Source organism: Heterodontus francisci, chromosome 11, assembly GCF_036365525.1.
Source record: "Heterodontus francisci isolate sHetFra1 chromosome 11, sHetFra1.hap1, whole genome shotgun sequence".
NCBI classification, from domain to species: Eukaryota; Metazoa; Chordata; class Chondrichthyes; order Heterodontiformes; family Heterodontidae; genus Heterodontus; species Heterodontus francisci.
This window is the reverse complement of record NC_090381.1, coordinates 46,393,450-46,419,227: the sequence shown is the minus strand read 5'-3', so window position 1 is coordinate 46,419,227 and position 25,778 is coordinate 46,393,450. Positions and strand designations below refer to the sequence as shown.

At 44.9% G+C, this 25,778-nt stretch overlaps 1 protein-coding gene across 1 annotated transcript in view; it reads right to left on the bottom strand.

The window, feature by feature from the left end:
• Positions 1-22,345: 22,345 nt before the first annotated feature.
• LOC137374862 (retinol-binding protein 2-like) overlaps positions 22,346-25,778 on the bottom strand; it is a 44,788-nt gene continuing 41,355 nt past the window's right edge. Inside the window, exon 4 of the mRNA XM_068041419.1 lies at positions 22,346-22,399. Within this exon, the coding sequence (XP_067897520.1) occupies positions 22,346-22,399 (54 nt within the window). The remainder of the gene's footprint in view (positions 22,400-25,778) is intronic.

The following is a 25,778-nucleotide window of genomic DNA, read 5'->3' as shown; positions in this document are numbered from 1 at the left end:
GTTCTTGAGGGGAGACTTAATGAAAAAGAAACCCATGTTTTATAGTATGAGCTGCTGAGCAAATAAATCAAACCTTCTGATTTTATATCGGTTTCCACTATTTGATTAAAGACCATCCTTCATCAGATTATGAATGACAAGGTTTTACAAACATTAAAAGCAGTGCACAACTTTACCCCATTAAACAAATCCATTCACATTTGCTCAATTTGACAGGTGCATAAACCATCCAACTAATTGCAACTGGATATTTCAGTTTCGCTTGAAGCTGATTTTGAGAAATCAAATGATAAATAAAATAATGTGAACAACCCCTGTTAAGGCAACACAGTTACAATTTGAATTAGAATTAGAACATTACAGCGCAGTACAGGCCCTTCGGCCCTCAATGTTGCGCCGACCTGTGAAACCATCTGACCTACACGATTCCATTTTCATCCATATGTCTATCCAATGACCACTTAAATGCCCTTAAAGTTGGCGAGTCTACTACTGTTGCAGGCAGGGCGTTGTAACAACTTTTAGCTTATTAAAAAGTGCTGAGAATATCAAATTGATTTCAAGGAAAGCTTAACGGCCCTGACTTTGCAGTCAGCGGTGAAGCAAGGGCACTTAGTGTTGACCATGGAATAAGTCTCGCTGAGAGATCAAGTGATCTCTCTGGCTAGAATTTCACCTCTATTGCAGTGGTACTGCAACTAATTGCAGCATTCTTTACTGGGGATTCCCAGCATGGAGCAGCAGTGATGTCATTGACTGTCCAAGTAGTCAATCATGTTCATGAATTTTCACAGACCCCCAAACAGGCGACAAAAAGAACTGAAATAAAATCAGGTGTAACTTTTCAAGCAATTGCTAACAGTGATGTGAGACCAAAAAAGTTGAAGTTTTCATTGATTTCATTGATTCCTGGCTCTGGGGTGGGGGTCCACAACGCAGCCTGTGTTGGAACCCTGAGTGAAAGACCGCAACGTCAGGATTTCCACGCTGATCTGCGCATCGCCGACATTCTGATGTCGCAATCAGTTTTAAGGGGGTAATGATGGCGAACGCTGTCAATTCTCAACCACCCCTACCGCAAAATTCGGGCCATTGCATTTTCAATACTTGCAGGAAACATAGGTTTATGCCACCACTAATATGGTGGAGAAGACAAGAGAAATAAAGTTCCATCTTATTTAAAACATGTATAGATTACAACTTAGTGCATCTGTAACAGAAACCAATGCTTGGATTACTGCACCCTCTTTCTGAACAAATATAACTTCCTATATTTGAAGTGGTAATGTTTGGTCCAAATAGGCTTACTCAATGAGAGCTCTAAATCATCATACTACGTACTGAATTTAAGTCAAAAACATAGTCCTTAGTCATTTAAAAAAAACGCATCTGTAAGTTCTGGCCGCAGAACTCCAGAGTTTGAGTTGAACTTTAGAGTAATTAGTATGGATAGCAGTTCTGCACCGTAGTTATGGCCGTGCACATTGCTCGGAATGATATGGGGGAGGGGAGGAGGAGAACAAAAGGGAAATGAGGATGCTGAATGAGGACAGAATTTTATTCTACATGAGTCATGCACAGACAATTTGGTATGTATCCAAATAGCTGGATGAAGATGAATATTGGCAGAGGCTTGAGAGCATGGAGGGAATTTTAATCTGGAGGAGTGCAGAGGTTTGAGTATAGGTGGGGGTTAAATTTGGCAAAAACGCGAGTGTGTCAGGAAGCCAGCTCTAACAAGCTAACTTCTGCATTTAATTCGAGTGTATTAGGCTGGTTGCTGCAACCCCCTTGGGAGAAGCAGATTGTCCATTAACATATACTAATTATTCAATTGGAGTGATATTTCAAAACATTTTTAAATTTAATGTGGTATCCATGGGTTTTCCAGGCTTCCTGAACCTCACTTTGAAAACAAGGCAAGAGCACAACAGCTATTAAGGGGATGATTAAAACTCATGAAAGTGGTTGGCGTCCATCCATCTATGAAAGATGATGGACACCCAGCAAACAATCCATTTAAGTGGGGTGCTTTCTCTTGGTGCATCTTTACTGATAGCTGTGAAGGCCAATCCTTGAGAGACAAGTTCTGCCACAAGTGCCAAACCTGAAGCTGTCAAATAATGCTGTGAGTTGTTGTTTTTGAGGTTGGTGCCTGTTGTGAAGCTGCTTTAGCAACTGGCCATCATGGTAGTGCACACCAGTCCACAGGATGAGTCGCCATTTCCCTCTTTCGCCAGCTAGTGACTCCCAGGTGCAATAGTCGACATTTAGGGCCTTCAAGTCACACTTTCAACATCCTTGAAGCAGAACTTTGTGCGCCCTACTGGTCATCTGGCCCCAGCTACAGAAGGTCCCTGGGTATGCAACTGTCTTTCATCCTGTGGACGTATCTGATCCACCAAAGCCAACACACTTAGCCCTGATTTTGAGTAGACTGTCACATTTCTGATTTTGTCCTGCCAAGATATGCCCATAATGCACTGCAGACAGCGAAGATGGAAATGATTGAGCTTCTTTTCCTGGTAGCTGTAAGTTTCCCATATTTCAGAGCCATACAGCAAGGTGCTGAGAACACAGGCCTCAAGGAAGTGCTGCAATAGATACTCAGTGCTCACAGCTGCTTTCTTTCATACCAGTGGAAAGGGTTTGTTCACAGTACTTTAGCTGAGTGTTTACATTTTATACTTCAGAGGGGTTCTGAGTCACATCAGGCTGGGTGGTGCCTTGGCTGCCTTGGACTGGACCTCAGCTGAGGAGCAACATGTCTAACACCAACAGCAACAGCAGCCTGCTGTTGAGAGACCTGCAACTAGACAGCAGGCAGGGGAGCAGCAGGGGGGTGCAACTCGAGGCAGGCGTGTCCCGCGACACTGAGTGTACAGGCAGAGGCTGAGTTTCCTTGATATGTCTGAGCAGCATGTCTCAGGCAGCTCAAGCTGTCGTGTCAGGTGCTGGCAGATAACTGCAGTGCTGGAACTGGTAGCCACATGTTACCAGCGGCTGTCAAAGTCACCACAGTCCTCAACTTTATTACCTCTGGATCCTTCCAGGACCCTGCCAGAAACACATCCAGGATCTTGCGGTCGGCTTGTTTGGCTTGTTTGACAGAGCTGGCAATTACGTCAACTTTGCCTGTGATGATGGTAGTGAGAACGAATGGGTGCTCAGGTTTGCATCTCTAGCTGGCTTTCCACAGGTACAGGGCACTATCGACTGCACGCACGTGGCAATCCGGGCATCCCCAGAGAAACCAGGAATAATTGTCAACTGCAAGAACTTCATTCCATCAATGTGCAAATACTATGGAACTCCCACAGAAAAACATTTCTGCAGGTGTGCGCAGGATTCCCGGGGAACTGTCATGATGTTTTCGCCCTGCGACAGTCCAAGCTCCTTGACTTCTTTGGACCTGCAAACACAATTAAGGGGTGACTGCAAGGAGACAAAGGATACCCACTTTAAACTTGGCTGATGACACCTGTCAGAAACCTGAGTAATGAAGTCCAACAGTGTTGCAATAAAGACCAGAACACTACCAGAATCGAACAGACCATTGTGAAGATGTGCTTCAGATGCCTGAATAGATATGAATTTGACCTTCATCCACTAGCCAAAGTCTCTGGAATGGTCATGATGTGCTGCGCTCTGCACAACATTGCACAGCAGTGAGGTTTGGATCTGCAGGAGGAAAAAGGCACAGAGTGAAGGTTGTCTGTGAACAATTCCAGGAAAGACGAGGAAAATGAGGAGAAGAAATGCGATAAAGGGTGCACCTCCAGTTGCTCACGTTGCTATCAGGAATGCTCTTATTAGTTAGTGCACGGTTCACTTAGGTTGTTCCAGTGAACCAATGTCAGAACCCCTTACAACGGCCACTCTTCCCATTCCCCCACAATGCCACCAACATAAAGCAGTTCAACAAATAACTAATCACCCCGTGAACATCCCCCATTAGTCCCCATCAATTCGTCTGTTCCTATTTAGCATCAAACAAAAGTTAAAGGGGACTTGTTATCCAGCAGCCAAGAATGGTCATGATGGGAAAGTGGTGCGAAGTAAAATTGATGTGATGCTACCAAAGAACAGAAACTTAGCTACATAACATTGGCCATTTGAATAGAAGAAGTGTGATCACTTCATTTGGGTCCTCATCATGTTCGCAGCCGGGTAATTGACACCAAATCCAGAAGTAAAATGTTAATGCTACATCCACTCATGAATGGTGGTGGACAATTAAACAACCAACAGGAGAAAGAGGCTCTACAAATATCCCCATCCTCAATGATGTGGGACCCCAGCACATCGGTGCAAAAGACTAGGCTGCAGCATTTGCATCCATCATCAGCCAGAAGTGATGAGTAGATGATCCATCTCAGCCTCCTCCTGAGGTCACGAGCATCACAGATGCCATTTCTCAGCCAATCCAATTCACTCCACATGATAAAGAAATGGCTGAAGGCACTGGACACTGCCAAGGCTGTGGGCCCTGACAACATCCCAGCAATAGTACTGAAGACTTGTGCTGCAGAACTAGTCACGTCACTAGCCAAGCTTTTTCAGTACAGCTACAACAATGGCATCTACCCGGCAATGTGGAAAATTGCCAAGGTAAGTCCTGTCCACAACAAGCAGGACAAATCCAATCTGGCCAATTACTGCCCTATCACTCTACTCTCGATCATCAGCAAAGTGATGGAAGGGGATGTTGACAGTGCTATCACCGACACCCGCTCAGCAATAAATAACCCACTCACTGATGCTCAGTTTGGGTTCTGCCAGAGCCACTCAGCTCCTGACAAAATTACAGTTTTTGTCGAAACATGGACAAAAGGGCTAAACTCCAGAGGTGAGGTGAGAGAAACTGCCCTTGACATCGGCAGCATTTGACCGAGTATGGCATCAAGGAACCCTAGCAAAACAGGAGTCAATGGAAATCAAGGGGAAAACTCTCCACTAGTTGGAGTCATACCTAGCACAAAGGAAGATGGTTGTGGTTTTCGGAGGTCAATCACCTCAGTCCTAGGATATCATTGCAGGAGTTCCTTAGGGTAGTGCCCTAGGCCAAACCATCTTCAGCTGCTTTATCAATAACCTTCCCTCCATCATAAGGTCAGAAGTGGGGATGTTTGCTGATGATTGCACAATGTTCAGCACTATTTATGATGTCTCAGATACTGAAGCAGCCTGTGTCCATATGCAGCAAGACCTGGACAATATTCAGGCTTGGGCTGATAAGTGGCAAGTAACATTCATGCCACACATGTGCCAGGCAATGATTATCTCAATCAAGAGCCGATGGGCTGAATGGCCTACTCCTGCTCCAATGTTCCTAGGTTCTGAAGAGAGAATCTAACCATCTCCCCTTGATTTTCAATGGCATTACCATCGCTGAATCCCCCACTATCAACATCCTGGAAGTTACCATTGACCAGAAACTGAACTGGACAAGCCACATAAATACTGTGGCTACAAGAGCAGGTCGGAGGCTGGGAATTCTGCAGTGAGTAACTCACCTCCTGTCTCCCCAGTGCTTGTCCACCACCTACAAGGCACAAATCAGGAGTGTGATGGAATATTCTCCGTTTGCCTGGATGGGTGCAGCTCCAACAACACTCAAGAAGCTTGACAAAGCAGCCGGCTTGATTGGCACCCCATCCACCACCTTCCACATTAATTCCCTTCATCATCGACGCACAGTGGCAGCAGTGTGTACCCTCTACAAGATGCACTGCAGCAACTCACCAAGTCTTCTTAGACAGCACCTTCCAAACCCATGACCTCTACCACCCAGAAGGACAATGGCAGCAGATGCATGGGAACACCACCACCTGCAGGTTCCCCTACAAGCCACAAACCATCCTGACTTGGAACTATATTGTCATTCCTTCACTTTTGCTGGATTAAAATCCTGGAACTCCCTTCCTAACTGCACTGTTCATGTACCTACACCCCAAGCACTGCAGCAGTTCAAGAAGGCAGCTCACCACCACCTTCTCAAGGGCAATTAGGATGGGTAATAAATGCTGGCCTAGCCAGCGACGCCCACATCCCATGAACAAATAAAAAAAATGAGCTGGCTGTGTTAAAATGCCACTGATGAATGTACTGAACGTACTTCTGGGTTTCCGACATAATATCGGAATCCTGCTCCCAAAACTCCTCTGAATTAATATCAGGGCGTAAATTGCCCTTGGGCTTTCTCAGCCGAGAATTAAACCCAAGATAATGAAAGAGAAAAAAATAAATGAATGGTAGAAAAGCTTTACTTATCCATGTACAGACTGCTCATAGTTGAGATAACGTAGCATTAACAGTTCAATTGATAATAATGATTATTCCTTCTTGGCCTTTAGACAAAAGTATTTATTCAATTCTTGACTTATACACTGTTATATAAACATTTGGTGTGGAATTGGGATGGTTTGTGCCGTTTTTGTGAGTGGTGTGAGTGCCCTTAGACCTCAAAAGTGTGCTCTGTGGCATACTCACACTTTTGGCAAATTGTGCTGGACACCATCATGGTGAGGGCATCAGTAAGCACGCGGTGAACAACCACAGGAAGTTTGCAGAGCAGGCAGATCATTGGTGTGCTTCAACAATGCTTCCTCTGTATAGACCACTCTGGAGGAGCCTTCAGTATTCAAAAGAGCAGGTGTCAAAATTTGTGGTGGTCTGCTGCATACCACACAAGCTCACCATCATGAGGGGGCAGCCATTGTGACTACCTATATAGCAAGCCGTTGAGGAATAGGAGCATGAGGAGGAAGAAGAAAAAGAGAGAAGGAAACCAAGATAGCGCCTTTCTGACAGGGTGGTCCATGAAAAACTCATCGGAGTTTGATACCAATAACAACAATTCCAATTCCTCATTCCTTACCTTACCTTACCTTCTTTCTGTCACTGATTATCACATAATCCACTTGGCAGCAGTGTCAAAGTAAAAGCTGCCACAAAATAAACATTCCAAACCAAAGTAATAAATGAAATCATTCCATATGCAAACAAAAGACACTCTGTGCATTCCCTTAGTGCCTGTCTTCCTTGTGCCTTTGCCTGCACCTACGCAGTACTATCCCAGTGGCTGCAGCATGGCTGCTGGAAGGCTGCTGACTTTCAGTGAAGGGGACTGGAGATGGCTTTGGAGGATACCCTCAAACAGTTCTGGCCCTAAAAGACATGGTTGTGAACTGCATTGTCTTGGCATGGGTGGCAGCTGCCTGGGCTGGCTAGGACAGCCAGTCCATGCCCCATGGAAGCACTGCAGCACACCTCAGCAATCCAAGTAATCTGTTGGAGAAAAGACTGCTGGACAGCTGTGACACTCCTGCAAGACAATTTGCACATTGGAATCCACGGCCATGATGGCAGCAGTCTCAGCTTGCATGAAACATCTGAGCTTCTACTGCAGCATAATGATGTTGGGAAGCTGCTGCTTGTGCTGCAACAGAAGATGCATCATTGGCCATGAGACACTGCATCATAGTTGGGTCCAAAAGTGTGCTCTGGAGTTGGCCACCATTTCCATGCTGGAAAGAATGTGATCCAAGTTCTGCACAAAGCCCTGACACAAGTTAGTGCTGGACTCTTCCATATTCTTTTATTCATATATAAGGAGAAAGAGGGTAACTAGAGAAAGGATTGGCCCACTAAAGGATAAAGGAGGAATGTTATGCTTGGATTCAGAGAAAATGGGTGAGATTCTAAACGAGTACTTTGCATCGGTATTCACCGAGGAGAGGGACATGACGGATGTTGAGGTTAGGAACAGATGTTTGCTTACACTAGGTCAAGTCGGCATAAGGAGGGAGGAAGTGTTGGGTATTCTAAAGGGCATTAAGGTGGACAAGTCCCCAGGTCCGGATGGGATCTATCCCAGGTTACTGAGGGAAGCGAGAGAGGAAATAGCTGGAGCCTTAACAGATATCTTTGCAGCATCCTTAAACACGGGTGAGGTCCCGGAGGACTGGAGAATTGCTAATGTTGTCCCCTTGTTTAAGAAGGGTAGCAGGGATAATCCAGGTAATTATAGACCGGTGAGCCTGACGTCAGTGGTAGGGAAGCTGCTGGAGAAGATACTGAGGGATAGGATCTATTCCCATTTGGAAGAAAATGGGCTTATCAGTGATAGGCAACATGGTTTTGTGCAGGGAAGGTCATGTCTTACCAACTTAATAGAATTCTTTGAGGAAGTGACAAAGTTGATTGATGAGGGAAGGGCTGTCGATGTCATATACATGGACTTCAGTAAGGCGTTTGATAAGGTTCCCCATGGCAGGCTGATGGAGAAAGTGAAGGCGCATGGGGTCCAAGGTGTACTAGCTGGATGGATAAAGAACTGGCTGGGCAACAGGAGACAGAGAGTAGCAGTAGAAGGGAGTTTCTCAAAATGGAGACGTGTGACCAGTGGTGTTCCACAGGGATCCGTGCTGGGACCACTGTTGTTTGTGATATACATTAATGATTTGGAGGAAAGTATAGGTGGACTGATTAGCAAGTTTGCAGACGACACTAAGATTGGTGGAGTAGCAGATAGTGAAGGGGACTGTCAGAGAATACAGCAGAATATAGATAGATTGGAGAGTTGGGCAGAGAAATGGCAGATGGAGTTCAATCAGGGCAAATGCGAGGTGATGCATTTTGGAAGATCCAATTCAAGAGTGAACTATACAGTAAATGGAAAAGTCCTGGGGAAAATTGATGTCCAGAGAGATTTGGGTGTTCAGGTCCACTGTTCCCTGAAGGTGGCAACGCAGGTAAATAGAGTGGTCAAGAAGGCATACGGCATGCTTTCCTTCATCGGACGGGGTATTGAGTACAAGAGTTGGCAGGTCATGTTACAGTTGTATAGGACTTTGGTTCGGCCACATTTGGAATACTGCGTACAGTTCTGGTCACCACATTACCAAAAGGATGTGGATGCTTTGGAGAGGGTGCAGAGGAGGTTCACCAGGATGTTGCCTGGTATGGAGGGCGCTAGCTATGAAGAGAGGTTGAGTAGATTAGGATTATTTTCATTAGAAAGACGGAGGTTGAGGGGGGACCTGATTGAGGTGTACAAAATCATGAGAGGTATAGACAGGGTGGATAGCAAGAGGCTTTTTCCCAGAGTGGGGGATTCAATTACTAGAGGACACGAGTTCAAAGTGAAAGGGGAAAAGTTTAGGGGGGATATGCGTGGAAAGTTCTTTACGCAGAGGGTGGTGGGTGCCTGGAACGCGTTGCCAGCGGAGGTGGTAGATGCGGGCACGATGGCGTCTTTTAAGATGTATCTAGACAGATACATGAATGGGCAGGAAGAAAAGAGATACAGAACCTTAGAAAATAGGCGACATGTTTAGAGAGAGGATCTGGATCGGCGCAGGCTTGGAGGGCCGAAGGGCCTGTTCCTGTGCTGTAATTATCTTTGTTCTTTGTTCTTTGTATTCCTTGACATTGACTGCAGGCTTTCTGGCAGGCCTCCTAGTGTACCAAGCATTTTGTTCTGCACATGCAACAGCGTTCTTCTGCAGCCTGCTCCATTGAAGTGCTCATCTGAGACCTCTGCAGCAGAACTCGTGTGTGACCTCACACTCCAGCAAGATGGCACTTACACTAACCTTGCCTCCTGCCCTAGCTGTAGGCCACTTATGCCCAGTGTCTCACCACATGCAGATCCCACCTACATGCTATCCTCTAAGATATGTGGTGATTGTGAGTGTGAAGTCGAGTGATGGTGTGCCTTCATTGTCACTGTTTGCAGGCCAGGTTAGAGATTTTGGGTATAGAATCATAGAAAGTTTATGGCACAGAAAGAGGCCACTTGGCCCATCGTGTCTGTGTCAGCCGAAAAGCGTTCCACCCATTCTAATCCCACCTTTCAGCATTTGGTCCGTAGCCCTGCAGATTACAGTACTTGAGGTGCATATCCAGACTTCTTTTGAATGAGTTAAGGATCTCTGCCTCAACTACCCTTTCAGGCAGTGAGTTCCAGACCCCGACCACCATCTGGGTGAAAAAGATTTTCCTCATCTCTCCTCTAATCTTTCTACAAATCACTTTAAATCTATGCCCCCTCATCATTGACCTCTCTGCTAAGGTAAATAACCCCTTCACCTCCACTCTATCCAGGCCCTTCAAAATTTTGTACATTTCAATCAGATCTCCTATCAGCCTTCTCTGTTCTAAGGAGACCAACCCCAGCCTATCCAATCTTTCCTCATAGCTGCATTTTTCCAGTCCCAGCAACATCCTCATAAATCTCCTCTGTACCCTCTCCAGTGCAATTATTTCCTTTCTGTAATGAGGTGACCAGAACTGCACACAGTACTCAAGTTGTGCCCTAATGAATGATTTATACAGTTCCAGCATAACCTCCTTGCTTTATATTCCATACCTCGGCTAATAAAGGAAAGGATTTCTTCTGCCTTCTTAACCAGTGGCGCAGTGGTTAGCACCGCAGCCTCACAGCTCCAGCGACCCGGGTTCAATTCTGGGTACTGCCTGTGTGGAGTTTGCAAGTTCTCCCTGTGTCTGTGTGGGTTTCCTCCGGGTGCTCCGGTTTCCTCCCACATGCCAAAGACTTGCAGGTTGATAGGTTAATTGGCCATTATAAATTGCCCCTAGTATAGGTAGGTGGTAGGGAAATATAGGAACAGGTGGGGATGTGGTAGGGATATGGGATTAGTGTAGGATTAGTATAAATGGGTGGTTGATGGTCGGCACAGACTCGGTGGGCCGAAGGGCCTGTTTCAGTGCTGTATCTCTAAACATAAACAACCACTTTACCGACCTGTCCTGTTACCTTCAGGGATCTGTGGACATTTACTCCAAAGTCCCTCACTTCCTCTATACCCCTCAGTATTGTCCCATTAATCAGGTATTCCTTTGCCTTGTTTGACCTCCCCAAAGGCATCACCTCACACTTCTCCAGGTTGAATTCCATTTGCCACTTTTCTGCCCCCTTCGATAGCTTCCTGCAGCCTACAGCTATCCTCTTCGTATCTACCACACGACCAATCTTTGTGTCATCTGCAAACATCTTGATCATGCCCCCTACAGTTACGTCCAAATTGTCAATATATACCACAAAAAGCAGGGAACCCAGTACTGAGCCCTGCAGAACACCACTGGAAACAGCCCTCCAGTCGCAGAAACACCCGTCGACAATTACCCACCCAGGTTATCGACACACTCGCCAGGAGGGAATAATTTTTCTCTATCTGCTGTATCAAAACCTCTCATCATCTTGAAAATTCTATTAGGTTACCACTTAACCTTCTCTGCTCCAAGCAGAACAATCCTAACTTTTCCAACCTCTCCTCATTACTGAAGTTGCTTATCCCTGGTAACGTCCTGGTAAACCTCCTCTGTACTCTTTCAAAGGCTTTACATCTTTTCTGAAATGTGGTGCCCAGAATTGTTCACAGTACTCCAGCTGAGGCCTAACCAATGATTTATAAAGTTCTGGCATGTTTTCTTTGCTTTTATATTGAATGCTTCTAATTATGAACTTCCATAACGCAAATGCTTTTTAACCACCTTATCAATTTACCCTGCCACTTTTAAGGATTTGTCCCTATGAACACCAAGGTCTCTCTGCTCATTTATACTTTTCAAATTTGTGCCATGTCTTTCCATATTATTCCTTCCAAAGTGCATCATTTCACATTTCCTCACGTTGAACTCCATCTGCCATGCTTCTGCCCATTTCACCATCCTGTCTATGGCATCCTGAAGTCCACAACTATCATCACTATCTATAACACTGCTAAGTTTCGTATCAACTGAACACTTTAAAATGCTGCTCCCTACACTCAAGTCCAGACTGTTTACAAAAATTAAAAAGAGTAATAGATCTAAGATTGACCCTACGGGAACATGTATGCAAACAACCATCCATCAAAATTGAAAATCATCCATCACTCTACTGCCTGTCACTGAGCCACTTCTGTATCCATATAGCCACATTTTCCTTAAGCCTATGGACTTGCAACCTCTTTATAAACCTCCTGTTTGGTACTTTATTGAATGCTTTCCAAAAGTCCATATATACATCGACTGCACCAGCTTGATCAAACTTCTCAGTTACCTCATCAAAGAATTCAAACCAATTAGTCAGCCATGATTTGTCTTTAACAAATCCATGCTGGCTCTCCTGAACTAGCTCATGCCTTTCCAAATGAAAGCCTGTAGCTTCCTGTGTTATCCCTCTTCCTTTTCTTGAATATATAACATTCTCAATCCTCCAGTCCTGCAGCACTGCTCCAGTATCGAATGGGTATCGAAAGATTGTGAACAATGCCCTGCTATTTCTACCTTTGCTTCTTTCAGCAACCCAGGATGTACTCCAACTGGACTAGGTGATTTATCAATTTTCAACAATGAGAAAAAGACTTGCATTTATATAGCTCCTTTCACAACCTCAGGACAGTCCAAAGTGCTTTACAGCCAATTGCATGTTTTTGAAGTGTAGTCACTGTTGAAATGCAGGAAATGCAGCAGCCAATTTGCACACTGCAAATTCCCACAAACAGCAGTGAGATAGTGATCAGATAATCTGTTTTTGTGTTGTTAGTTAAGGAATAAATATTGACCAGGACACGGGAGATAACTCCCCAGCTCTTCTTTGAAATAGCGTCATGGGATCTTTAACATAATCCTGAGAGGGCAGATGGGGGCCTCGCTTTAATGTCTCATCCAAAAGCTAATCATCTGAGTACATCTGTATCTATTGCTATCCTGTTCATAATTTCCCTCTCCTCTTTTTCTGTAACCTTTACATCATCCGCTTCCTTTGTGAAGACAGATGAAAAGAACCCATTTAATATTTTAGCCATGTCCTCTGTCTTTACGTGAAGATTTCCCTTTGAGTCCTTAATAAGCCCAGCTAGCTAACCTCTTACTCTTTACGGGGGAAAAATTTGTTAAGGTCGGAAAATAGGTGCAGGGATGGCAATGTGCCATTAACCTGTGTCATTGCTACCGATGCAGGTAGCATGCAAACTTTGTGCTGCCTACTAATTTAAATGATTGCAGCCTGCAGCCAGTAGCCAGTATTAAGCGTGCTGCTGAGCGGCTGCATATCTGAGCAGGGGCCACAAAATCAAGAGAAGCTAGCACGAGTTTACCCTAGCCTGCTCTACTTAAAGCCAGACTACACCTCTTAAAGGAGATCATTCTAGACGCCAGTTTGACCTGGGAGAGATACAGGAATGGTACAACTTCACAGAGAGCATGCTCTAAGTTCTCCTTGCAGCACTGGAAGCCATGGTGCAGGAGGTGGATAGGAGGATAAAGATCCTCTACCCACAGGTGATCACGAGGCCTTCCTGACAAACCGAAAAGGCAAGGAAGAGATAGCCATGAAGGTCAATGATCGTGATATCAGTTCTGATGAAAGGTCACAGACCTGAAACATTAGCTTTGCTTCTCTCTCCACAGATGCTGCCTGACCTGCTGAGTATTTCCAACACTTTCTGTTTTTATATCAATGATTGTAGTGTAGCCCCAAGGACCAGGATGCAGTGCTAAAAGAAGTTCAATGACCTCACATGAGTGGTCAAGATGAGTGACTTCATCCTCCAATGCCATTTTCTCCAAAATGCACCACTAGACTCACACACCACCCAATTCATCACACCCTGTTCACTTACCAACAGCCTTCTGCCAGCCATACATCGCCCATTGGGGAAGCACTGCTCTGGAGCACTAGGACAGGCAAAGGCATATGGAAGACAGGCAATAGGGAATGCACAATGGCAATTAGTTGACTTTTATATGGAATATTGGATGGGTTGTTTGATAAAAATGGAATTTTTTTGGTGGTGGCTTTTATTAAGCATTTTCTGCAAGGGGATGCTGGGATGATCAGTGACAGAGGGAAGGTAAGGTTTGGGGCTGTTTTTGAATAGGGAAGTGAGATTGTGTTCACTAGTACTGCTGTCAGATGAGCCAATCACAGACAGCCTGGCCAGGAAGGGGATGTGTTGGTTGTCTCCTCCCTTCCTCCTCCTCCTCATCTTCCTCCTCCTTTTCAGCTGCTTGATTACATTCCGTGTGGTAGCATGGCTCTTGTTATGTTGCCCACTTGTGGGTGGGTTGCACCCTGGATTTATGTGCCAGATTGTCAGTGGATAGCTTGTGTCACCCAATAGCCACCCTCTGATTTGTCATGGTGGCTCAAATGCTGATGGTACAGCAGACTAGCGCAGAATAAAGGGATCATGGTTGTTGCCAACATTGTGGGCATTGACCTGCATGATGCATTGAGCATGGTCACACGCCAGCTGTTCATTGAGGGAGTGGAACCCTTTGCGGTTGCGGTATATCTCTGAATTTAGATGCTGTGCCCGCAAAACAATGGGGAAAATTTTACAGACCCCCCCGACATTGCGGGTCAGAAAATGCCTCTGGGAGAGGCCTGCCATGGACCTCAACACAGGGAAGGCCCAACCTGATATTGCCAGCGGCGGCAAGGCCTCGTGGTAGCCCCCCCGCTGCTTGGTGATGGGAGCCCAATTTAAATATGTAAATTATTTTAAATAAACAAAAATAATTACCTTCTTAATCCCGCCGTCTGTCCCGGTGCAATATTTGTGCCGGTGGCTGGCACTCCGGTGCCTTTGGATTAACGTTTGGGGATCTGAGGTAGAACACTGGTGGGGAGGGGGGAGCAGGTACATTTCTCAGTGTTGGAGGGTGGGGGGAGGGGAGGAGAGGGTTATAGTCATCTCATTGGTGTAGCAAATGGTGGGAAGGGGTGAAGTGTAAAGTTGATGCACTTTTGGGGAGGAAGGTCAGATGCACAAGGTAACTGTTTTTGTGGGGGGGGAAGAGGGCAGGTAATTAAATCCACAGTTATTTGGGGGAGGTGGGAGAGGGCAAGATTGCTTTATTGAATTTTTTCAGATCACTCTGTCTTTAAATATTTAAATTGAAATGTAGGGCTCGAAACCCTTTCAAAATGGCATCAGCGCCTGCGCAAAGACAGATGACGCCATTGCCAGGGACGCACCGCCCAGCCCCTCCCGTCATTGGGATGAATGGTCCGCCCCGGCTATTTAAATGAGCTGGCGCGCTTAATATCGCGGTGAATCCGCGACGTGCGGCCCGCACAGGCGGACCGTCATTGTTTTCATCCGCCACCGCAATCTGCGGCAGAAGTATAAATTCCAGCCCAATGTGTGCTGTCACTTGCACCTTTGTCCATGGGGAAGCCGGCTATCCTGGTGAAACCACATGCATGCTCTGCCTGCTTCTCTCTGGAAAGACAGTGAACAACAAAATGTTGGAGATGTTCCCTGTTCCAGCCTGGAAGTTGATGGCCACAGTCACCTCCACAGCCTCTGGCAGCACTGTCCTCACTCTGCTCTGAGGCTGAAAAGTCTGCCTGCAAGAAATGACAGACGTCAATGAGCACCTTTTTAGTGAAATGGAGACTTCTAAAATACCGCTCCTCGTTGAAATTGAGGTAGGAGTATTGCTCCCTGTAGGCCATGGGTGGATAAGGCTTCCTGCTTAGAGCCCTTCTCCCCCACTCCTCCATCTTCGAGCAACATGTACTCCTCTGTGTCGCCTCTGCTCATTCTTGCTTTCATGTTGCAGACCAAGTGCGATGGTAATTACAGAAACCATGACTGGGAACAAGTAGTCTGAGTCGAACTCTGGAAGCCAGTACCAAGGTCCGCACCACGTGCCACATTACTTAGTGTAAATTTCACCAACGTTAAATGAGAGCACAAACAACCAAACACTTCCACAAATTCAGAGGCAGCCAGTAGAAATTAATCAGCAACTACACTGGCAGTGGTTGTGTGAGGTTAAGAGAGAGTGTTAGCTGGAGCGTTGAGGTTGAAAATGGCACCACTCGTGTCAAATCAGTATTATAGGCTGACTGGCATCACAATCTGCCTACACTGCATACTTTCAGTGTATGATCCCAGAAATATACCACAGAAAATACAGGGACTATGGAGCCGGATTTGGCAGCCTATATGTTTATAAAATGTTTTATGATTTAATTTAATGATGCCTGCAAATCTTTCCACGTCACCTCTCTTTGCCTCCTGTACTAGCTTTTTCAATCCCCTCCTGTACTTGCTGAATTATTAACTGAATTATAAACTGAATTACATTTATTAACTGAATCTTGCTCCTGACATTTGTCACAATCCTCCTTTTTCTGTTGTAGGTTATCTTTTATTTCCTTGGTTATCCAGGACACATTAGCTTTGGATTCTCATGTTTCTCCATGAAAGGAATTGCTTTGTTTATACCTGAATTATCACTTCCCTGAATGTCTTCCATTGCTCCATTACTGCTTTACTCTGCAATTGACATTTCTAATCTGCCTGTGCTAGGCCCCTTCTTAAGTCACTGAAATTAGCTTTTCCCCAGTTGAACATTTTTACCTAAGCTATTTTCTGGTCTCTTTCCACAATTACTCTAAATCAAGTTATGTTCTGGTCACTTTAAGTTAGATGTTCGGGTATTGTAACCCTCTCCACTTGCCCGACTTCATTTCCCCCAACCAGGTCCAACACTGCTTCCTTCCTTAATGGACTGGAGGCATATTGATCGAGAAAGTTTCCCTGTACATGTATCAGCAGTTCCTCTCCTTCAGTATACTTCGCACTGTTTTTCCCTGTCTATGTTCAAAGAAAAAAGAAAGACTTACATTTATATGGTACCTTTCATGACCTCAGGACAGTCCAATGCGCTTTACAGCCAATGAAATAGATTGGAATTGTGGTAACTGTTGTAATGTAGGAAACATGGTAGCCAATTTACACACAGCAAACAGCCAGATACAAAAGGCATTCGATAAGGTGCCACATAAAAGATTATTGCACATGATAGGTGTTCACGGTATTGGGGGTAATGTATTAGCATGGACTGAGGATTGGTTAACTCAGAAGACAGAGAGTCGGGATTAATGGGTCTTTTTCAGGTTGGAAAGATGTAACTAGTGGAGTGCCACAAGAATCAGCCCTAGGGCCTCAATTATTTACTATCTACATTAATGACTTGGAGGAGGGGGCAGAGTGTAATATATCCAAATTTTCTGACGATACAAAAATAGGTGGGTGGGCGTGTTGTGATGAGGACATAAGGAATCTGCAAGGGGATATAGATAGGTTGAGTGAGTGGGCAAAAGCTTGGCAGATGGAATTTAATGTAGGAAACTGTGAGGTCATGAACTTTGGTAGGAAGAATCAAAAGGCAGACTATTATTTAAATGGAGAGAGACTCCAAAAAGTGCAGCACAGAGGGATCTGGGTGTTCTTGTGCATGAAACACAAAAGGTTAGCATGCAGGTGCAGCAAATAATTAAGGAGGCAAATGGAATTTTGGCCTTTATTGCTAGGGGGTAGAGTTTAAAAATAGGGAAGTCTTGTTACAACTGTACAGGGTGTTGGTGAAGCTGCACCTGGAGTACTGTGTACAGTTTGGTATCCGTATTTAAGAAAGGATATACTGGCATTGGAGGCATTTCAAAAGAGATTCACTAGGCTGATTCCTGGGATGAATGGCTAAACAGGTTAGGCCTTTATTCATTAGAGTTTAGAAGAATGAGGCGTGATCGTATTGAAACGTACAAGATTCTGAGGGGGCTTGACAGGGTAAATGTTGAGAAGATGTTTCCACTAGTGGGGGAATCTTGAACTAGGGGATATATTTACAGTATAAGAGGACACTCATTTAAAACTGAGATGCAAAGGAATTTCTTCTCTCAGAGGGTAGTGAAAGTCTGGAATTCTCTAACCCAGAGAGTTGTGGAGGCTAGATCACTGAAAGCATTTAAAGAGTAGATAGATAGACTGTTGTAATATCAGGGAATTGAGGGCTATGAGGAACTGGCTATTGAGGAATAAATATTGGCCAGGCCACCAGTGAGAACTCCCCTGCTCTTATTCTAAATAGTGCCATGAGATCTTTTACGTACATCTGAGAGAGCAGAAGGGGCCTCGATTTAAGATCTCATCTGAAAGATGGCACCTTTGACAGCCCGACACTCCCTCAATACTGCACTGGCAGCCCAGACTTTTGTTCTCAAGTCTCTGGAATGGGAATTGAGTCTACAACCATCTGACTCAGAGATGAGAGTACTAGCAACTGAGCCACAGCTGACACTCAGGGGAATTAACAGCTCCTCTACATTATATTTGTTCGAAATCTGCTGACAAATTTGCTCATCTATCTCCTCACTGTTTGGAGTTCTACAAAAAGCTCCTAGCAATGTAAGAGCTCTTGTTATGTTCCTTAACTCAAGACAAATAGGTTCAGTCCTAGACCCATCTAGTTTATCCTTTCCATTAATAACTGGAACATTATCCTTAATCAATACTGTCATGCCCCATCCTCTTTTTCCTTCTCTATCATTCTTGAATACTTGGTAACCAGGAATATAAAGAACCCATTCCTGGCCTTGTTTGAGCCATGTCTCTGTTAATGCATCTTTTATATCTTATTCTAAACATTAGCTTCCTTGCACTAGTGCCTGAGGCACATTTATCTCACAGGCATGTACTCAACATAATTTTTCTCATCAGAAAACTATAAGTAAATGGAAGAATTTCCAACCATAAGTTTTTATGGTTCCTGTGTAGTATTAATTTGGTTACATCCGCTATCTTCTTCTTATAGGGGTGGGCCCCGGCGAGGCAAGGATGGTCGATTGGGGGACAGCGGGGGCTTATTGGGTGCTGGGGGTTGTTGGGGCAGCGGGGGTGGCCCTCCGTCGGGCACAGGGTGAGTGATCATGAGGGCACCCTCCCCGCCACCCCAGGCCATCAGAGAGCTGCCTGCATTTGCCAGGCGGCTTCTTCCGGGCCTGGGTCGCCCAACTGGCCACGGGTAAAATCCTCATGGTGGCAGACGGAGGCAAGGGCCTTGATTGGCCTGAGGCAGGAGGGCCATTTTTCGCCGCTGCTGCCCTGTGAAAAGTGGCGGTGGAGGCGGGAGCAGATCGGGAAGGGCCCTTCGAGCCTCTCGCTCCATTATACGCACCCGTCCGCCACCTTCCCGCTCTTTCGGGGGGGCGTAAAATTCCGGCCAGAGCTAATGTTTCATTACTAGCTCTTTTTGCCTTGCACCATCATCCCTTTTGTCACATAATCTCTCCTGCATTTCACCCCATCACAGACCTTTTTCTTCATCCCCCCCTCCCATCCACCTTTCTCTCCGTCTGTACTTGCTGAAAATCTCTTACATCTATATTTTTTGCAGACCTGAAATGTTAACTGTTTCTTTCTCAGCAGATATTGCCTGACTTGCTGAGTATTTCTAGCATTTTCTATTCTTATTTCAACGTTTCCAGCATTTTCTGTTCTTATATCAAGATATTTGCTGGGAGCTTTATTTTGGTAAAAGTAAATGTGGTCTTAATAAGGTTAAATAATGCTGGTGGGAGACCCAATGTTGTTATAGATTACTAGGCCTTGCATAAACACAAAAATGGGCTTAGGTCTTGCTTTGTTAAATTATAAATTCCTATTGATTAAATAAAGCAATGTGTTGAATTAATCATTTTTACTGTTTTACTGCAAATGACCATAATTTCACACCTCATCACCTGACATTAGATGTTTAGTAATAATGCTACATCAAAATAGAGCAATCATAGAAATAAAAATCCTGAAACAATTTGCCTTCCCTGAATTCTCTTACATAATGTTTCATCTCTCTAGCCTTGAACTACCAGCTGGAAAAACAAGGAATTTTTAAGAGCTCTGATGGAGTTTTTCTCTAAGGTAAGACAACAGGACTGTTGTGTTAGAACTGTAGAAAAGTAACGGCACAGAAGGAGGCCACTCAGCTCATCATGTCTGCGCCGGACGATAAAACTAGTTGCCCAATCTAATCCCACCTTCCAGCACCTGGTCTATAGCCTTGCCGGTTACAGCACTTCAGGTGCATGTCCAGGTACCTTTTAAAGAATTGAGGGTTTCTGCCTCCACCACCGTCCCCGGCAGTGAATTCCAGACACCCACCGCCCTCTGAGTGAAAAGGTTTTTCCTCATGTCCCCTCTAATCCTCTACCAATCACCTTAAATCTGTGCCCCCTGGTAATTGACCTCTCCACTAGGGGAAACAGGTTCTTCCTGTCTACTCTATCTAGGCCTCTCATAATTTTGTACATCTCAATTAAGTCACCCCTCAGCCTCCTCTGTTCTAAGGAAAACAACCCTGGCCGATCCAAACTTTCCTCATAGCTGCAACTTTCAAGCCCTGGCAACATTCTTGTAAATGTTCTCTCCAGAGCATTTATGTCCTTCCTGTAATGTGGTGACCAGAACTGTACACAATACTCCAGCTGTGGCCTTACCAGCGTATTTTACAATTCCAGCATTACGTCACTGCTTTTGTATTCTATACCTTGGCCAAGAAAGGAAAGCATTCTATATGCCTTCTTCACCACTCTAACTACCTGTCATGCCACCTTCAGGGGCCTGTGGACATGCACTCCAAGGTCTCTCACCTCTTCTACCCCTCTCAATATCCTCCCGTTTATTGTGTATTCCCTTGCTTTGTTTGCCCTCCCCAAATGCATTACCTCACACTTCTCTGGATTGAATTCCATTTGCCACTTTTCCGCCCACTCAACCAAATCATTGATATCATTCTGAAGTCTACAGCTATCCTCTTCACTATCAACTACATGACCAATTTTTGTGTCATCAGCAAATTTCCCAACTATGCCTCCTACATTTAAGTCCAAATCATCAATATATATGACAAAAAGCAAGGGGCTCAACACTGAACGCTGTGGAACGCCACTCGAAACCGCTTTCCATTCACAAAAACATCCATCGACGACTACCCTTTGTTTCCTGTCACTGAGCCAATTTTGGATCCAGCCTGCCACATTTCCCTACAGGCTTTCATTTTTCTAACCAGTCTGCCATGCAGGACCTTGTCAAATGCCTCACTAAAATCCATGTAGACCACAACCACTGTACTACCCTCATCAAACCTCCTTGTTACTTCCTCAAAAAACTCAATCCAGTTAGTGAGACATGACTTTCCCTGAACAAATCCATGCTCACTATCCCTGATTAATCCGTGCATTTCTAAATGGCAGTTTATCCTGCCTTTCAGAATTGATTCTAATAATTTACCCACCACCAAGGTCAGACTGAACGGCCTATAATTATTTGGCCTATCCCTCACACCCTTTTTAAATAATGGTACAAAGTTCGGAGACCTCCAATCCTCTGGCACTTCGCCCGTATCCAGTGACGATTTGAAGATGATCCTCAGCACATCCACTATTTCCTCCTTGGCTTCCTTTAACAACCTGGGATGCAATCCATCCATCCCTGGCGATTTATCCACTTTCAAGGATGTCAGACCCTCTAGTACCTCCTCTATCATTATGCTTATCATATCTAATATTTCACGCTCCTCCTCTTTTACTACAATGTCTGCATCATCCCTCTCCTTTGTGAAGACAGAGACAAAAAACTCATCAAGAATCCTGCCCATATCTTCTGTATCCAAGCAAAAATTCCCTTGTACATCTCTGATAGGCCCTACCCTTTCCTTAGTTATCCTCTTGCTCTTAATGTACTGATAAAATATCTTTATGTTTTCCTTGATTTTACCTGCCAATAATTTTTCATGTCCTCTCTTTGCTTTTCTAATTTCCTTTTTTCGTTCACCCCTGCACTTTCGATACTCCTCTAAGCTTTCTAAAATATTAAGTTTTTTGCGACTGTCATAAGCTTTCTTTTTCTGCTTTAACTTACCCTATGTGCTTCCAGATAACCAGGGGGTGCAAAATCTGGCCGTACCACCCTTTATCCTTGTGGGGACATGCCTACACTATGCCCATAGAATCTCACTTTTGAATGCCTCCCACTAATTTGTCACTGATTTACCTTCAAGTTCAATTTCGCCAGATCACCTCTCAGTTTCGTAAAATTTGCCTTCCCCCAATTTAGAACTTTTCCTCCTGTTTTATCTTTGTCCTTTTCCACGATTATGGTCGCTATCTCCAAAATGGTCACCCACCGTTACTTCATCCACTTGCCCAGCTTCATTAACGAAGACAGGTGTGTTTTCTTGAAACAAATAAACATGAATCGGAGTCCTGCTGATGCATTATTGACGTTGAACATGAAAGAGAATGTGTTGGCGCTTTGGAAGCAACAACTGGGAGCAAGGCATTGAAGGTTCCTAATTTAATGTTTTTATTTTGCACCATGTGTAATACAAATAAATTTGGTATAATTTAAAACACTATGCATACAATGTGCAAAATACAACATGCATACAATGACATTGGGCAAAGATCTGCTGCATATAAGAAAAAGAAGTCCACATTATTGTTGATTGACGAAGATCTGCATTGAAATTCTTTTTAGTTCTTTTTCTGGAAAACTTGATGGCACACTTGGTCGTTGCACGTTAACTCCTGGAAGGGAAAAAAAACAGTAAATTAGAATGCATTATTAAGCACATCGCCATTGAAATAGCATATTCATAGGTCTAACCCCGACATTGTCATCAAACCTGCAGACAAGGGTGGTGCTGTAGTTGTCTGGCGTACCGATCTCTACCTTGCAGAGGCTCAGCGCCAACTCTCAGACACTTCTTCCTACTTCCCTCTGGACCATGACCCACCACCGAACATCCAGCGACTGTCCATAGGACTATCACTGACCTCATCTCCTCTGGAAATCTTCCCTCTACAGCTTCCAACCTCATAGTCTTTCAACCCTGGACAGCCTGCCTCTACCTCCTTCCCAAAATCCACAAACAGGACTGTCCTGGCAGACCCATTGTTTCAGCCTGTTCCTGCCCCACTGAACTCATTTCTTCCTATCTTGACTCCATCTTTTCCCCCCTAGTCCAGTCTCTTCCCACCTACATCTGTGACTCTTCTGATGCCCTATGTCATTTTGGCAATTTCCAGTTTCCTGGCCCCACCCGCCTCCTCTTCTCTATGGCCGTCCAATCTCTCTACTCCTCCATCCCCCGCCAGGACGGTTTGAGGGCTCTCCGCTTCTTCCTTGAACAACCCTCCTCCACCTGGCTGAACTTGTTCTAATATTGAACAACTTCTCCTTCAACTCCACTCACTTCCTTCAAGTAAAAGGTGTTGCTCTGGGTACCCGCATGGGTCCTAGTTATGCCTGTCTTTTTGTGGGATATGTCGAACATTCCTAGTTCCATTCCTACTCATGTCCCCTCCCTCAACTCTTTTTCTGGTACTTTGATGACTGTATTGGTGCTGTTTCCTGCTCCCACCTGGAACTGGAAAACTTTATCAACTTTGCTTCTAATTTCCACCCTTCTCTCACCTTTACATGGTCCATCTCCGACACTTCCCTTCCTTTCCTCGACTTCTCTGTCTCCATCTCTGCCCACTCATATTCATTATAAGCCCACCGACTTCCACAGCTACCTTGACTACACTCCTTCACACCCTGCCTCCTGTAAAGGCTCCATTCCATTCTCCCAGTTTCTCCGTCTCCGACACTTCTGCTCTGATGATGCAACATTTCATTACAGTGCTTCTGATATGTCTTCCTTTTTCCTCAACCGAGGATTCCCCCCCCACTGTGGTTGACAGGGCCCTCAACTGTGTCCATCCTATTTCTCGCACCTCTACCCTCACCCCTTCCTCTCCCTCCCAGAACCGCGACAGGGCTCCCCTTGTCCTCACTTTCCACCCCACCAGCCTCCACATCCAAAGGATCATCCTCTGCCATTTCGGCCACCTCCAGCGTGATGCCACTACCAAATGCATCTTCCCCTCCCCTGTCAGCATTCTGAAGGGATCGTTCCCTCCACGACACCCTGGTCCACTCCTCCGTTACCCCCACCACCTCATCCCCTTCCCACGGCACCTTCCCCTGCAATCGCAGGAGGTGTAATACCTGCCCATTTACCTCCTCTCTCCTCACTATCCCAGGCCCCAAACACTCCTTTCAGGTGAAGCAGCAATTTACTTGTACTTCTTTCAATTTAGTATACTGTATTCGCTGCTCACAATGTGGTCTCCTCTACATTGGAGAGACCAAACGCAGACTGGGTGACTGCTTTGCAGAACACCTCTTCTCAGTCCAAAAGCATGACCCCGAGCTTCCAGTTGCTTGTCATTTCAACACTCCCTCCTGCTCTCATGCCCATATCTCTGTCCTGGGATTACTGCAGTGTTCCAGTGAACATCAACGCAAGCTCAAGGAACAGCACCTCATTTACCAATTAGACATGCTACAGCCTGCCGGACTGAACATTGAGTTCAATAATTTCAGAGCATGACGGGCCCCCCTTTTTCGTTTTGCTTTTAGTTATTTTTTATTTTTTATGTATTTATTTTATTTTAGTTTCTTAAGTTTGGTTCTACTGTGCCTACCTACTGTCTTTTTCATGTTTGTGCTTGGAGCCATGCTGTTCAGTTTTCTCTCAGTTAACACCCTCTCTGTACTACGCTTTGTCTTTCACCACACTATTAACATACCATTTGCCTTTGCTCCATGACCTCTTGGTCAGTTATTCTCTGTGACCTTGTCCTATCAACACCTTATCTTTTGCCCCATCCCCACTTTACTTGCTTAAAACATATTACATTTCAAGCCTCTGTCAGTTCTGATGAAGGGTCACTGACCTGAAACGTTAACACTACTTCTCTCTCCACAGATGCTGCCGGACCTGCTGAGTATTTCCAGCATTTCTTGATTTTATATTATATATTATTTTAGCATATTCACAGAGTCAGGCTTGGCTGTGATGCTCCCACAGGTGAACACCCTTAACATTCATTGTCTGGCTTTTTGAGCAAAGTATCAAAGGGCTCCTGATGCTAATATGATATAGTCCCTCAAGACAGGACAGGTGATGGAAGAAAATTGACAAATAAGAACTACAGAAAGAAAAATTATAACCTTAACCACACGTTGAAGGGGAAATTTTAACTCACAGGCGGATAGCCAGCTGAGTGAGTGGGCAGCCCCCTGGAGCAGCAGCAAGGAGTTTGGCCAATTTTAAAGGCTGAGCCTCATTAATATCTCGTCAGTCCACTGCCCATCTGAAATGAACAGAATAAAGCAGCTTGGCCAGCTGAAATTGGCAGTTGAAGATCGGGCGGTACAAAGTTAAGCTGCAGGGCTGGTGGGGGGCGTGGGTGGGCTTTGGAGCTTTTCAGAAGGGTCTCACATGCGAGAAGTGGGAGACCCCAAGGCAGCAGAGACTCAGACTTTCTTTGTGGGGCCCAGAGAAACATTGCTGCTCTTTCTGGACCCACAAATATAAGTTTATCACTGACCTTGCTGGATTCTTATTCCTGCAGACCAGGTTTCGCTGCAGTGAGCACCCTGCTCAGTCAGCACTTCAAATGTTATCAGGGTCTTGTCTACATCCTAGGACCCAATGTATGAGGCTCCTCCTGATTTAGGTGGGCGAAAATACAGTGGGGCTGAAATAGCAGTGTGGTGGGAATGATAGGGGAAATTAATCCACTCTATTTTAATTCCCACTCTGTCTGGTTTCCACTGGGCAAGGGATATTGAAATTCTCCCTTATTTTGGGAACGCAAGAACAGGAGTAGGCCATTCAGCCCATTGAGCCTGCTCTGCCATTCAATACGATCATGGCTGATCTTCCACTTCAATGCCATTTTCCCACACTATCCTTATATCATTTGTATTTAGAAATATAGGAACATATAATAAGCACTGGGCTATATTTGCTTCCTTTTCTGCTGAGGTATGTTATTGCTGGTGAATATCACAGTAATCCATTTCAAGTGCATAAAGAGATGTATTTTAACCACCTAAACTGCTGTTAAT